At 47.7% G+C, this 15,592-nt stretch overlaps 1 protein-coding gene across 11 annotated transcripts in view; it reads left to right on the forward strand.

Annotated features, from left to right (window-relative positions):
* GSG1L (GSG1 like) overlaps positions 1 to 15,592 on the forward strand; it is a 138,904-nt gene that overhangs the window by 31,414 nt on the left and 91,898 nt on the right. For 8 of the 11 annotated variants that reach the window (XM_073362641.1, XM_073362639.1, XM_073362640.1 and 5 more), the window contains exon 2: positions 6,327 to 6,374. The exons of 2 other annotated variants lie outside the window; for them this stretch is intronic. In XM_073362641.1, the coding sequence (XP_073218742.1) occupies positions 6,327 to 6,374 (48 nt within the window). Of the gene's footprint in view, positions 1 to 5,861; positions 6,042 to 6,326; positions 6,375 to 15,592 lie in introns of those variants that run through there. One more of the 11 variants, XM_073362637.1, reaches the window with a different exon arrangement.

Here is a 15,592-nt window from a genome sequence, read left to right on the forward strand (position 1 = left end):
CTCTTTTTCTTATTCAGGATGGTTTTAGAATTATAGGAAGTAAATATAAGAAATCAGAGCAATAGCAGTATAATAGTAGCTTGTTATTCTAGAACAGCTGTCATTCTGATACTTTGCATTCTACTCAGAATCCTAGGACACTGAAAGTGTTAACATTTTACTATGGCTTGTGTAGCTAATTAATTATCGTTGTTAAACCCCACAGTAATTTTTGGGGTCTCTGCAGCATTTTGCTGTTTTCTTCTATTAGTATTGCATTTTTGGTCTCAGTGTTTTTACTAGAGTAGTTAAAATGGAAAGAAAATGACTCAAAACCTTCACTCGGTACCTTTCAGCTGTCTGTACGTTAATTATGTAATGTTAGGCTGCAATGGACTCTTCTCTATTAGCTAGGACAGGCATGCCATCTCGGGATCACTTACTAGCCATACTATTGGTCCCCTCAGGGTACATCACATTCAAAGAGGCAGTTAATTGGTTTGGTGGGTGGGTGCTTCAGAGGAGTGAAATCATCTTATCTCTGTGGCTGCCTAAAGAAGAAAGGTCAAACACCCATCTCCCAGCCCTGAGATAAGCTTCCCTTCCAGAAACAACAAGCCTTTTCCTGTAGCTGAAGTAGCAAATGTGGAATCTGTTTTCATTTACAGCAATAAATGAGTGTGACAGGCAGAATCCCTGATCCAGTGGCAGTGGCTCTTTGTGAGAGACACTAGCAAAATTGCAGTGGCAGCAGCCTGCTTTTGTAACCGGGGTGGTAGTGGGGCTCAGGCTTTGCCTTCAGAAATGTTGTAGAAATCCAATGTATGAACAGCTAAGGGAGGCAGGGTGGAGGTGGCCCCCCCCCATGCTCTTGAGCCCCTTTCTGTTGAACTTACTGTTCACTGCCCCCCCAATGATGATATAGTCCTTCCCTTTTCCCCAGTGCAGCTGGAGGAGCCGGTAGTCTCACCTTGTGTCAGTGATAGCCCCCTCCTTCCCTGTTTTGAGAGGTGCCCCCATGCCCTCCCCCCCCTCTTGGCACCTTCCTCTTCCGCCTGCTGCCTAGACCCTTCCCTTCGCCCCCCCCCACCCGGTTCATTCCCGTCCCCATTGACCATGGCGGGGAATGAGGTGGGTGGGGGCCCCTCAGGTTGACCCTGCCACACCTCCTTCGCCTTTTCTCCCGTCCCCCTCTGTGGTCCCCATCTCAACTGCTGCTGCCGGACCACCTGTCATCAGCCCTGCTAGGGCACTGGCAGCAGCAAACACAGGGGCGGACTCCGTTGCTGCCATGCCCCTTGTCCCCTCCAACTCTAGAGGAGCCCCTCTCCCAGCTGGCAGGAGGGGCCAGGGGAATAAGAAGGGCAAAGGCCCCGCCAAGAAGGCTAAGCCCTCCATGGTAAGGGCTGCCCGCTCTGCCGCGGCTCTGCCATCGGCCACGGTGTCCCTCCCTCCTCTCCCTGTTATTCCCTCCACCAGCTCTGCGGGTGTCCCTCTCCTGGCCCCCAGGGCATACGCCCAGCTGGCGACTGTCCCCATTTGCACCCACTTCCTTTCTTGTGCCTGCCCACTTCCCGGAACCCAATATCAGGACCCTCTTGCAGCCATCCAGACTGAGCCTCGGTACTGTGGACACACTCCTCCGACTACATGCACTTAGAGCACTTGTGTGGAGACACACACGCTCAACTGTATAAAACCGCTTTCTACAAAACCGACTTCTATAAATTCGACCTAATTTCGTAGTGTAGACATACCCTGACTTTGTCACACTAGCCTCTGATGAGCAGAAGCTGGGAATGGGCGACAGGATGGATCACTTGATGATTACCTGTTCTCTTCATTCCCTCTGGGGCACGTGGCATTGGCCACTGTTGGAAGACTGGATACGGGGCTTAGATGGACCTTTGGTCTGACCCATTATAGCCGTTCTTATGGTTTGCTGGAATGACTTTTTCTGTTCAAATTTCTGTTCTGGAAGCAGTCCTCTGGCCTCTGGGAGATGGGCTCTGTGACCCAACGTGGCATTTCCACCTCGAGCATCTATGCAACTTTGATAACTATTCCTTTGCCTAGCAAAATGACCTGTATGGAGCTGTTTGACATTTTTTCAAAGAAAAGTTTTTTTCATCAATAATATTTTTTTCAGATAAAATATTTGTTCATAAAAATTATTTGTCAAAAACATTTTAAATGAAAAATTATGAAACACCTTTTTCATATTTTTGACTTTTTTGTTTAAAATTTATTGCAAAATTCCAATCTTGTCTCAGGTTTTCACTCCCCTCACCCTTTTTTCTCCACTGGAAAAGACGGCAAACAACAAAAAAAGTGGGAGAACGTACATTTTAAGACACTTTTCCACTCACCCCTCCCCACTTTTGTACTAGAAAAGAGGAGGGGAAGCGTGAGTGCATTTTTTCCCTCCTTCTCCCCCTTTTTCCTTGGTCTGTTTTTGCTACTAATGCAACAGAATGAGAAATGTCTAGGGGTTTGAATGAGTGGTCTGTAAGAGTTTTGATTTTCCCTTTTTTTCCCTCTTTTTACTATAGAGTTTTCTCATGTTTGGATAAGTTAGAGTGACAGAGTTGCATAGTTTCACTTTTACTTTTAAAATGGCTTTTGCCAACAACTTGAACAACCTCTTCCTTACCATGTCTCAAGACCAGTGCTCCATCCTCCTCCTCCTCAACGGTTAGCTGCCTTTGATCTCATGGACCACGCTCTCTTTCTTGAAATCTTGACCTTTCTTGGCTTTTATGACCGCTTCCTCCCCTGGTTTTCCTCCTACCTCTTCAGCTGCTCCTTCAGCATGTCATCTGGAGGATTCCTCTTAGGGTGACCATAGGTCCCATGTTGGCCAGTACCCTTCCCGACTTTTTTGGCAAAAGAGGGCATTTTTGTCAAAAAAGTGAGGTGCAGTGCGAAGAAACGTGTAGGGGGTGAGTGGAGATGCCAGCCCTGTGCAAGGGGGAGGTTGGGCTGGAGGCAGGGGAGGAAGAGTTCCAGTGTGTAGGGAGGCAGGCAGTGTTCCAGTGACCAGAGACAGCCTCAAGCAGGGGGCCGGCAGGGTTCGAGTGACCAGTGACAGTCTTGGGGGGCACCTTGGGGGTAAGCTGCTGGGGCCAGCCCTACGGGGAGGTGGGGGGAAGCTTGGACCAGCCCCATATGGACACTGTCCTATTTTCCCTTTGGGAAATATGGTCACCCTAATTTCTCCTCCTCCTCACTTCAACTTTCTATGCAGGTCTCATGAGGATCCATATCCTCTGCACACCCCTTTCCTTTTACAGCTTGGTGATCTCATTCAAAAACAAAGCTTCAGCTACCATCTTTACATTGACTCGTAGATCCACCTCTTCTCTGTACCTGTCTCCTTCTCTCTAAACCAAATCTTGGCCTCTCTCTCTGACATCTCCTCATGGATGTCCAGCTGTCAGCTTAAACTCAAACTGGTCAAAACTGAGCTCTTAAACGTCTCCCATCCTTCTCCTTTCTCACTCTGCCTGGACAACTTCACCATCCTCTCTGCCACTCAGGCCCATAATCAGGGTGTCATCTTCAACTCAGCCCTCTTTCTAGACCAGGGGTTGGCAAACTTTTTGGCCCGAGAGCCACATCTGGATATGGAAATTGTATGGTGGGCCATGAATGCTCACGAAATTGGGTGTTGAGGTGTGGGAGGGGGTGAGGGCTCTGGCTGTGGGTGTGGGCTCTGGGGTGGGGCCAGGGATGGGGTTTAGAGGTGCAGGAGGGGGCTATTGGCAGGGGGTGGAGCAGAGGGGTTTGCAGTGTGGGAGGGAACTCTGGGCTGAGGCAGGGGGTTGGGGTGTGCGGGTTCCATGGTGGGGCCAGAAATTAGGGATTCAGGGTGTGTGAGGGGGCTCTGGGCTGGGGCAGGGGGTTGGGCTGTGGGGGGGTGAGGGCTCCAATTGGGGGTGCGGGCTCTGGGGTGGAGCTGGGGATGAGGGGTTTGGGGTGCAGGAGGGTGCTCCGGACCGGGATTGAGGGGTTTGAAGGGTGGGAGGGGGGTCAGGGCTGGGGCACAGTGTTGGGAGGGGGTTAGAGGTGCAGGCTCCAGGTGGCACTTACCTCAAGCAGCTCCCGGAAGCAGCAGCATGTCCCCCATCCGGCTCCTGTGTGGAGGTGCAGCGCCAGCCAGGCGGCTCTGTGCGCTGCCCCATCTGCAGCTCCCATTGGCCACGGTTCCCAGCTAATGGGAGCTGCAGAGCCAGCGCTTGGGGCAGGGGCAGTGTGCAGAGCCCCCTGGCTGCCTCTACGGGTAGGAGCTGGAGGTGGGACTTGCTACTGCTTCCGGGAGTTGTGCGGAGCCACAGCATGCATGGAGCGGGGCAAGCCCCTGACCCTGCGCCCCAGCAGGAGCTCGAGGGCTGGATTAAAAGATCTGATGGGCCGGATGCGGCCTGCAGCTGTAGTTTGCCCACACCTGTTCTAGACCAATCAACTCAGGTCATGTCTAAATCTTCCTGCCCAACATCTCTGAGACCCAGCCTTTCCTCTCCATCTGCACAGCTAGAACTTTCACCAAGGCCCTCTTCATGTCATGGTGTGACTACTGCAACATCCTGTTCCGTAGTCTGGACTAATGTAATCTTGGCCCACTTACCTCCATCCAAAAGGCTACTGCAAAGTTCATTTTTCAGCCTCCTCACTCCAACCACATCCCTGCTCTCCGCACATCCCTCCACTGGCTTCCGCCTTCTCCACTGCCTCAAAAACAAACTACTTTTTTTTTCTTCCAAATATATCTTTCTTGACCTATCCCACCCACCTATCATCTCTTAAATGTGGTCGAGCTGTCGACCCTCAGCTCCACTCTGCAAAGGAAGCCACTCTTGAGTGCTCCTTAGTCCAGTTTTCTTCCATCATGCCACCCCCAAAGGCCTGGGTTGAGCTCCCTGTTTACAAAGCCACCTCACTGCTCCTTCAAATCCCTCTTTAAAGCTCCTCTGCTATGAGGGCTACAAAACAAGGGCTAGGCCAGGCTACTTGTGTATTGTGACTGCTGCTTGTCACTGTGATCATAGTTGGCGTCTCGCTGCTCCCTTGTCCTCCTCTGCCTGTGTGTCTGAACCTACCGGCCATTCTTTTCTTAGACTCAGACGGTAAACTCTGTGTGTGCAGAATGGGGTCCAATCCTTCTCTGACTGGGCTGCTAGGCACTACCCCCCAGTACTGCTCATGCTGCTGCTACTAGCTCCCTTTGAGGCACAAAGTTGGGCAGACTCTAGGGCTGACCTCAGGAGCCATGTTGAGCCCTGCAGCCTCACGTAGGTTTCTATGCTGGTGCCAGTGCAAGGACGACTCTGGGTCTGTGACTGTCTGTAAGATACTAAGCAGAGCCCTCAGCAGAAAGGAATCGGGTAGGAAGGTGGCAGTGTAGCTAGGATCCTGGTGTATGCTGGCTGTACGACAGGTAGAGCAGAGCAGGCAAGGTCCTCATTGTATCTTCCAGTTTCTCCTCTTTCACCATTTCCAATGGTTTACTGATGCTCCCTTACCAGCACATTTGAGTGTTTCCAGGTACAGTGAAAAGGGGAAAATGACTTTTGTTGCTAGGTCAATTTCATGCATCATTGGCCTTTTTTTACATGGGCTTTTTCTGCAAAAAATGCCCCATCATTGTTATCACCAATTCTGCTTCACTGGCATTAGCGGAGGTGTGTGCTAGGATTGACCAGGATCCTCCAGTCACTACTTCTGGGAGGCTTGCTCTGAGCAGAAGGGGTTGAGTAACTAAGGCAGACAGAGAGCTAGGCTGGTGCAAAGGGACCACAGGACAGGTGTAAAACACCCCTCCACCTTCCTTGGAATACCCCCTGCCACAGGGAGGCTCTGCACCACCCTGGTTGGAGCACCAGATGCCAGGGCAGGTCTGTGACCAGTGATTCTGTGCCCCTGCAGTGCATTGCATAGTGGCCATTGCAGCAGGGGTACAACAGAAGACCTTACAGATCCTGAACAGATGCATCACAGACTGTGCCCCGTCTGTCAGCAGCATGTGGGGCAGGAGGGGAGAACTGGACCCTGGCAGTCAAAAGGTAAATTGCTTCTCCATAATCATGTTCTCAACTCCCAAGAGAGGAAGGGAATGTGGGAGCTCATATGGGTGAGGAAACCCCATATAGACAGGCTGGAGGGTCAGACCATGTGGGAGCAGAGCATGGTGGATGGGAAAGATTGGCAGATTAATAGCCAGCTCTCGGTGCATGGTCTGTTAGCACCTGAAGGGGGAGTGACTGCAGTACCCATCGTTGGAAGCGAGAGAAGACAAAGCAAAACCAAATCAACTTCTGTCTCTTAAAATAAATCCTTTTCTTTTAAAGGTGAAAAATGTCGAAGTTTTATTGACCTTGCCCCGGCTTCTGAGAAAGGTAAGACAAATAACAATTGAGGATTCTTCCCACTTGCCCCTTTGCAGATATTACTATTATTTTTTCATATTTCTTCAGTGCCATAAGGTGCATTCTCATAAAAATACAAGAGGCTCTTACAATAGAAATTATATGATAGCTAGACAAGAAAGGAAGTGGGACATAAAGCGAGAAAGAACATCCAATCAGTCCTTCCCTACCTGTGAGGCAAGTGCTTATGTGGGAATTTTGTAAGGTCTTGTGTAGTGTTCTCCAGGTCCATCTCCTCCTGAGGAAACCCAGTGCTGTCCAGTAAGTCAAACTATAAACCACAGCTCGGAAACAACTTCTTAAGCCCCAGCAATGGAGGAGAGGAGCAGCACATTTGTGTTGTTTTCACAGGCCAGAAGGATTTGCATACAGAGCAAGCAGCAGTGTCATAGGCATTATTGATCATTAAATATTGGTTGTGGGAGGTTTGCTTGTTTGTTTGCGAGGCAGAGAAATAAAAAGATGAGCCAACAGCACTGAGAAGGGACTGGCTGTAAAGATCTTGTTCAACCTGACATATGGAGTTCTGGTTTGTCAATTTCTTCAGGATTTCAAAATCACCTTCTCCAGCTGGTGAATATAGCTGAACCACTCATTAATAGTGGATTAATAGATCATAATGTAATTAAATGTAATATTGCTGTGGGGAAATACAAACCCACCACAGAAGCATTAAAGTTAAAAAAAAAAAAAAAAAAAAAAAGGGGGGGAACTTCAGAAAACTGAGGCAGCTAGTTAATTGGATATTAAAAGGAATGTTCACAAAAGTGAAATCCCAGCAAGCTGCAGGGAAACTTTTTAAACACACCCTAATAGAGGCTCAAGTTATATGTATACCCCAAATAATAATAATAAAAAAAAAGAGCAACAAGACCAAAAAAATGCTGCCATTGCTAAACAGAGTAAAAAAAGAGGTGGTTCGAGACAAAAGGTCATCTTTTAAAAATTGGAAGTAAAATTCTTCTGAGGAAAATAGAAAGAAACAAACAAACAGTCACAAGTCAGGTGTAAAAGTATAATTAGGCAGATCAAAAAAAGAATTTGAAGAGCAACTAGCAAAAGACACACACTAACAGCAAAATTATTTTAAGTACTTCAGAAGCAGGAAGCCTGCCCAGCAGTCAGGGGGGTCCCGGTCTATTGAGGTGCTAAAGGAGCATGCAAGGAAGACAAGGCCATTGTGGAGCAGCTAAATTAATTCTTTGCATCAGTCTACTCTGCAGAGGATATTGAGGGAGATTCCCACCCCTGAGCCATTCTATTTAGGTGACAAATCTAAGGAAATGTCTCATTTGAGGGGTCGGTAGAGGAGGTTTTGGAACAAATTGATAACTTAAACAGTAATAAGGCACCAGGCCCAGATGGTATTCACCCAAGAGTTCTGAAGGAATTCAAATAAGACACTGGAGAACTACTGACTGCGGTATGTAACTTATCATTTAAATCAGCCTCTGTCCCAGATGAGTGGCAGATAACTCATGTTACACCAATTTTTTGAAAAGGTTCCAGAGGCGATCCTTGCAATTACAGGCCAGTAAGCCTGACTTCAGTACCAGGCAAATTGGTTGAAACGATAGTAAAAAAACAAAAAACAGAATTATCAGACATGCAGATGAACACAATATGTTGGCAGAATCTACACAGCTTTTGTAAAGGGAATTCATGGTTCACCAACCTATTAGAATTCTTTGAGGGGGCAAAAAGCACATGGACAAGTGTGATCAAGTTGATATTGTATACTTGGACTCTTAAGCAAAGTGGGTAGTAATGGAATAAGGAGGAAGATCCTCTCCTTAATCAGTAACTTGTTAAAAGACAGGAGACAAAGGGTAGGAATAAAAGGACAGTTTTCACAGTGGAGAGAAATAAATAGCTTTGGCGGGGGGGTGGGGGGGAAGGGAGGAGCTGTACTGAGGCCTGTGCGATTCAACATATTCATAAGTGATCTAGAAAAAGGGGTAAACAGTGAGGTTGCAAAGTTTGCAGATGACACAAAATTACTCAAGACAGTTAAGTCCAAAACAGACTGAAGAATTACAAAGGGATGCAACAAAATAGATGAAATTCAGTCCTGTTACATGAAAAGTAATTCACATTGGAAAACATAATCCCAACTATCCATACAAAATGATGGGGTCTAAATTAGCTGTCATCACTCAAGAAAGATTGAGGAGTCACTGTGGATAGTTCTCTGAAAACGTCATCTGCACAATGTGCAGTGGCAAGCAAAATAGCGAACACTGTTAGGAGCCATTAGTTTGTTTTATCTGTCCCTTTCCTATCATAATGCCGCTATATACAGCCACCCACAGCTTGAATACTGTGTGCAGTTCTCGTCCCCCCCATCTCAGAAACGAGGTCTTAGAACTGGAAAAGGCACAGAGAAGGGCAATAAACAATCATTAGAGCCATGGAACAGCTTCCGTATGAAGAGAGATTAAAAAGACTGGGGCTGTTCATCTTGGAAAAGATACTGAAGAGGGGATGTGATAGAGGTCTATAAAATCATGACTGGTGTGGAGAAAGTGAATAAGGAAGTGTTATTTACCCCTTCACATCACACAAGAGTCATCCAATGAAATGAATAGGCAGCAGGTTTTAAACCTAAGGAAGTACTTCACACAATGCACAGTGAACCTGTGGAACGTGTTGCCAAGGGATGATGTGAAGGACAAAAATATAACTGGGTTCAACAAGGAATTAGATAAATTAATGGAGGACAGATCCATCAATGGCTACTAGGCAAGATGATCAGGGATGCAGCCCCATGCTCTGGGTCTCCCTAAATGTCTGACTGCCAGAAACTGGGATTAGATGACAGGGATGGATCATTTGGCAACTGCCCTGTTCGGTTCATTCCCTCTGAAGCCTCTGGTACTGGCTACTGTTGGAAGATAGGTGACGGGGCTATCTGGCCTATTGTCTTGAGCCAGTATGACTGTTCTTCTGTAATATAACATGATTTAAACTGCTTTCCCTGCGGTCCTCACACTAATTTACATATACTTCTGCCTGTCCCACCATCAGCTGGATTTGAACCACTCAGGTGCATAACACAGTCCTGAATTACCCCAGGTCTAGGAGTAACTGGGGTACTGGAGGAGGGGGAAGGGGGAAAATAAAGGAAAGCATGCTTTTAACTTCTCTGCAGAGCAGTCCATAAAAGGAGCTAGAGCATGCACTTCATCGCTGGGTTAGATAACTGCAAACTGGCCCTAGAATACTAGGTAGCAGGATTCCTGGGTTCTGGCTCTGGGAGCAAAGTACGTGACTTGTCTGAGTGCTAGAAGTACAGCAGCTGTTTGGGTAGGTCTTTGTATCTGCAGAAGCTACTTGTCATAGAAAGGAATTCTGCGTTTTTGGTATGTTCAAGTTCTTAATGGCCCTGCTGGACAAAGTCATAGAATATCAGGGTTGGAAGGGACCTCAGGAGGTCATCTAGTCCAACCCCCTGCTCAAAGCAGGACCAAGTCTGCAATGAACATCAGAGACCTCCTTTGTAGTCTATGTCCAAGCAATGAGTTTTGAATGTTCATTAACATTCTTTGAAGATATTTTGCAGCAAAGTGTGTTTGAAGATGAATCCCAAAGGTTTGTTGTCTGTGTCTACGTGGCTATGATCATGTCCCAGGACACACTGGTCAAACTTGATGTATGTAAACATAATGGCTAGGCATTCTTTCTGTGTTTGAGCACAGCTTTGCTGTCGGAGATAATCCTAGACAAGGCAAATGCCACAGGCTGGCCAGTCTGTAATAATGCTGCGTTCACGGGCTTCACATTGAATAGTTACAGGTTCCTTTACATCATAACGTTTTAGGACTATTATTTAACCACTAACTTTTTGATCTGTATTGTTGCTGTGGGGATTTCCAGTACCAACCAGTATCTGCAGTGGTCAGACTGCTAAGGTGTTCGCTGACCTGGGGGAGGTATGGCAGGAACTTGGACAGATGATGAGCACCCAATAGAAAGCACTGGATGCCTTTCACAGGTGAAAACGACAGACACAGTAGGGAGAGCTTATCACACTTTTAGGTTGACTGGCTAGTCTCCACCCAGGCCCTCAAAGGTTCTGGACAGATGTTGCTTATTGAAAGAGATGTGACTCTGGATCCATAGGCACCAATGGGGGTGGGGTGGGGTGGACAAATGGTGGGTGCTCAGGACCCACCATCAGCACCCCCCAGCACCTCCTGCCCACTGTAGATCAGCTGTTAAGTGGCATGCAGGAGGCGCTGGGGGGGAGGGAGAGGAGCAAGGTTGGGATGGAGTAGGGGTCAAGCACCCCCAGAAAGGAAGAAGTTGGAGTTGTCTGGATCAGTTTCTATTTTATAAACTTAAGATTTTTAAATGAACTAAAAAAAAAAAATCAAGGAAACATATCTCCATAGCTAAGCTATTATTAATACTAAACTAAGAATAAAACTATCAAAATAGAATCAAATCCAGAAATCAAACAAGTGAATCTCAATATTAGGTGGGAATGAAATCACCAAATTAGTATTAAAAATATAATCAGTGCTATATAAACTCTAAGAGGCGGCACAAGAAGGTGGCTGCCCATTTGGTTATAAATCCTAACTAGCTAATTTTACCAAAAATTAAATCAAATGTATCATTTGCACCTGGTTAACGATGAAACCAAATGCTTATCATCTTAACCACAACTTCAGTCAATTATACAGCTTCCTTCTTAGATGTCAGTTCTTATGTAGGGGGCTGACCCTTTCTTCCCCTGCCACAGATATAATACATACTTTAACAGAACACCATTACTAAGCAGAAGTTTAATAAATCTTATTTACTAGACAGTCATTACAGAGGACAGTCTCAAGTCGTTTAGGCACAGAAGACATTCTGAGTATCTTTATGAGACAATATTTAGAGCCGTTAACATCTGGGACACTTCTCTTTCCGGCATCTTCCACATGTGGGCTTTTTGCTCTCTCTGAAAATAAAAAGGCGGCTAGGGCATCTTGCAGCTAATGAAAAAAGACAAAAATAATAAAAGGAAAAGTATGATATTTAAAATGAAATAGAGGCTTCACAGTCTCTCCAGAGCTCACTGTCTTCTGGACCCTCACCCAGAGTCACTTCCTGTGCCTCTTAGGCTATGACTGCACTTTCAAGTGTACACAGTTACTTGTCCATGTACTGCTAGAGCATGTACTCTGTACCTGCATGGTAACAGCTGAAGACTCACCGGTGCAGCGCCTCCTGCTGGTCATTTGGGTATTAGCTCTTTTCCAGCCTCAGAGTGCCCTCTGCTGGCCAGTGTCTCGCCTGCCTCAAGCCCCCCACACGTCCCTCCCAGACCCTGGTGCCCTTTACCTCAGGGTGCTGCCCCACCACAGTGCCCCCATGCTCTGGTCTCCCCTCCCAGGGGAACCCCCAACCCTCTAAGCCCACCTTGCCTCAGTGGCTACTGCCAGTCATCATCTAGCCTCCTTTCCCTGGGGCAGATTGCAGTCTATAATAGCCACTCATCATTGGCAAGGGGGTAGGATCTGCTGCCCTTGCCCACCTCCGGGCTGCCCCTCTGCAGCCCCAGTACCTTTCATAGGCCTTCAACAAGGCCTGCAGCCTGGGGGTTGACCAGGCTGGAGCTCCCCAGCTTCCTTTGCCCTTCCTCAGCACTGCTCTGCTTCAGGTCCCTTGCTCCCAGGCAGCTAGCCTTTCCCCCTCCAGGGCTAGGGTGAGACTCCTCCAGCTCCTAGCCCTCCAGCCCTTTTATCATGGCCAGCTGGGCCCTGATTGAGTTGGTCACACCTGTGATCAGCTACTCTCTCTCATTCCTTTTATCCCAGCCGCAGCCCTCTCCAGGGCTGCTTTTAACCCCTGTTCTGATGGAGTGGGGCAGCTGCCCCACTACACCACACCACATGGCCACAGATGCTGTGCTGGGCATGAGTATATGCTGTGCACTGTTGAGTGCCCTCATCCACCCTGCATCTGTTCGGTACGCAATGTTCATGGTAACGTTTCAGGAGCAGTATCCCAGAGTTCTGTGCGTCACAGGAGACATTCTAGGAACTGCCTTGCTTCACATTGCTGGAACTATATCTTCATGCATTTGACAACGGCACCTCTCTGTCATCTCTCCCTTCTGCCAAAATGTGTTGGAGCCATGGAACAAGTCTATGATGATGTCGTTCTGCTCCTGCTTGTGGGACAAATGTTCATGCAGTGCAGTACTGGTTACTGGACAGAATCAGTCCAGAAAGATTTCAGATGGTGAAGATGGCTGACCCAGAAGAGGAATGAAAATCCACTTTGGTCCCATTGAACAGATGTTTTCAATGCCGGGATTGCAATGGTATGTTCGCAGGTGGATTGCCGCTTCTGGCCCCGGAGAATCAGCATGGTGTGGTGGGTCCACGTTGTCTTGGACACCGAGGAGGATGAAGAACTTCTGAATGAGAAAGCAGAAATTCATGGACTTGTGCAAGGTGCTTGCCCCAACCCTCCAGGGCCAGTCCTCTCACTTTTTGCAAACCCATAGTACAGAAGCAGGTGGCTATCACCCTTTGGAATCTGGCAACATCTGACAGCTACCAGTCTGTTGTAAGCCAATTTGGGAATTCAACTATTGGGGCGGTCTACCAGGCTATATCAATAGTGAAGTCTACACACAAGTTGTAAAAGCACCGCTCAGCGTCACATATCTTCTGTTATTTTACTTTTGTTTCCTGTCACTGTATTATCACAAATTATTAACAAAGACATAAAGATGTGTCCACTAAATTCTCTTCTGGTTTTCATTGTGGTGCTTTGGATGCAACAGTTATATCACAGCTTACTTTGTTGTCAAGGTAGCAAATTCATGAGTAGGGGGGCTGGAAGGGTTTGGTGCAGGGATGAAATTGTTTGCAGTTCCGTGGTACCAGATTTTTAATAAATCACCATCATGAGCGGTTTTCAGAGTAGCATGAATTTTCGTGAGCTGTGAATTCTGCTACCCTCTTCCCAGCCTCTGGGAAGTATCATGTTGATTATACTCCGAAAACAAGATGCGCACACAAGGGAAGTGAATAGAAATTTTTACTTACATACACATAGCAAATTTTTTTTTAAAACAGGAACAAATGAACCAAAAAAGAAAAAAAATCCCAGAGGTATGGGCAAACGTTAATGTCTGTGGAAATGTCTTCTTGCTCTTCCCCTCCCCCTGGAGGAAGGGATAGCTCAGTGGTTTGAGCACTGGCCTGCTAAACCCAGGGTTGTGAGTTCAATCCTTGAGGGGGCCATTTAGAGATCTGGGGCAAAAATTGGGGATTGGCCCTGCTTTGAGCAGGGGGTTGGACTAGATGACCTCCTGAGGTCCCTTCCAACCCTGAGATTCTATGATAAAGGGCAGGTAGAAGGGGACAACTATGGATTATGTGCAGGGGGACTAACAGGGACTCTCTGTAGGGGGTTTGGGGGCTGATCCCAGGCTGGGCTACAGGGACAGGATGGAGCCCATTGTCTCCATGCTCCGGGGAGTTCCCCTGAGAGGGGTTTCAGATGCCGGCAGAGTATCTTGTGCCTGGTGTCCAGCATTCTCCTCCCTGGTGGGTGGGGGTTGGAATTCACTGCCTCAGCGGCAGCCTGGCACCCTGGTCATCCAAGGGAGGAGGATGGAAGTGAGAGGCTCTGCCTCTTCCAGGAGAGGAGCAGCAGCAAAAGCAGTGGATGGGCCCCGAAAGCATTCTACCACCCGCCGGAGTAGGCACTGCATGAGTGCACGCTCCCATTGCCTGGGCTGTCTCTCCTTTTATAGGAATGCCTCATCCTATCTAAAAGCCTGATCCTCCCTTGCCCTAAGAAAGTCCAGCTGCTCTTGACTCCTTCTCTGTATGCCAACAAGCAGGTCCTCCAGAGTCCTTTGGATTCTTTGTCTGCTGTCTCTGCAGTGCCGCTTCTGACTTCCCAGGGGAATGGGTTCCCTGTTGGTATCGGAATGGTCTGCTGAGTCAAACAGATGGCTAGCATTATATTTCATTTCTCCTTTGACGGAACCTAAGAAATGCCCCCCATAACGTAGGCCTGAAGGCCACAATATTGATAGTTTTAAGCAGCCCAGGAGTGCAGCTGTTACAGCCTCCTTTCTTCAGACTACTTTTGCAGCCCATGAGGAAGGAGCCGAGGGTAAATATATACCTGTGTTACTTATATTCAAATGTTGGAATACATACAGTGCATCAAAGGGTCCTGTTGGGGTATGGTCAGTTCCTGCAGGGGTAATGTGTGGGTTTTCTTCTTTAAAGGCTGGCCATCACTTGGAGAACACAGCAGTTTTGAAAGCATTGGCATGGAAAAGAGACGTGGCTATCCAGGACTGAGGAGGGCACCCAGCCATCAGTGCCAGAGAGATGTTTTTGCTAATGGTGACTCCTCTACATACAGCTGGGTGGAGTGGTTTGGGGAGCTACGAAGGTGGACCAAGCACATTTGAAGAACCAGCTCAAATTTCTGCTACTCCAAAAATTTGCTGAATTATGCTTACAGGACTGGGTGGCAATTTGAGAGGAAACTGTATTCTAAGATAGCAGATTGATTTCCTATGGAAGAGGAACAGAGAACCACAAAGAATCCCCACCAACTCCACCTGCATTGCCAGAAACTCTGGCCTCTGTGTACAACCAACAGCACTGAAAAGGACAGGGAAACAGAGATGCACTGGAAGTGTATTTTCTCCCTTGAACTTCTGGATTAACACTGCGAGCCAGTCACCTCTCCACAGTTAAGGGACACAGCATTGTGTCTATGGAACTGGAGAGCAGATGCTTTTCCCAGCATCTGCAGAGTGGCTCAGTGCGGTGATGGAGCCCAGGGACTGGGAATGGTACATAATATTTGCAATGGTCCCAAGGAGAATGGACCACTCTGACTTTCCTTGAACAACCTTTTCCCTTCCTGGACCTAGGCGGGCCCACACACAAGCGCCCAACCATCCCCCTCCCGCTTTCCATGCGGCTCCCATTCATAAGGGGAAGGAAAGATGGGCATGGGGGTGCTGGGGGAGGGATGATGGGTTTTTGTCACAACCATAACTATTCTTTCCCCACTCAAGGCCATTTAAAACCAATGCCATCCTTCTTCTCTCCCTCTCTTTCCCACCCACTTCTTCTTTTCATGCAGCCAAGGAACTATCACTGTCGTGCTGGGCAAGTAATGCACAGGGAAGAGTGCCTGCTTGTTAA

Source organism: Lepidochelys kempii, chromosome 10 (assembly GCF_965140265.1).
Source record: "Lepidochelys kempii isolate rLepKem1 chromosome 10, rLepKem1.hap2, whole genome shotgun sequence".
NCBI classification, from domain to species: Eukaryota; Metazoa; Chordata; order Testudines; family Cheloniidae; genus Lepidochelys; species Lepidochelys kempii.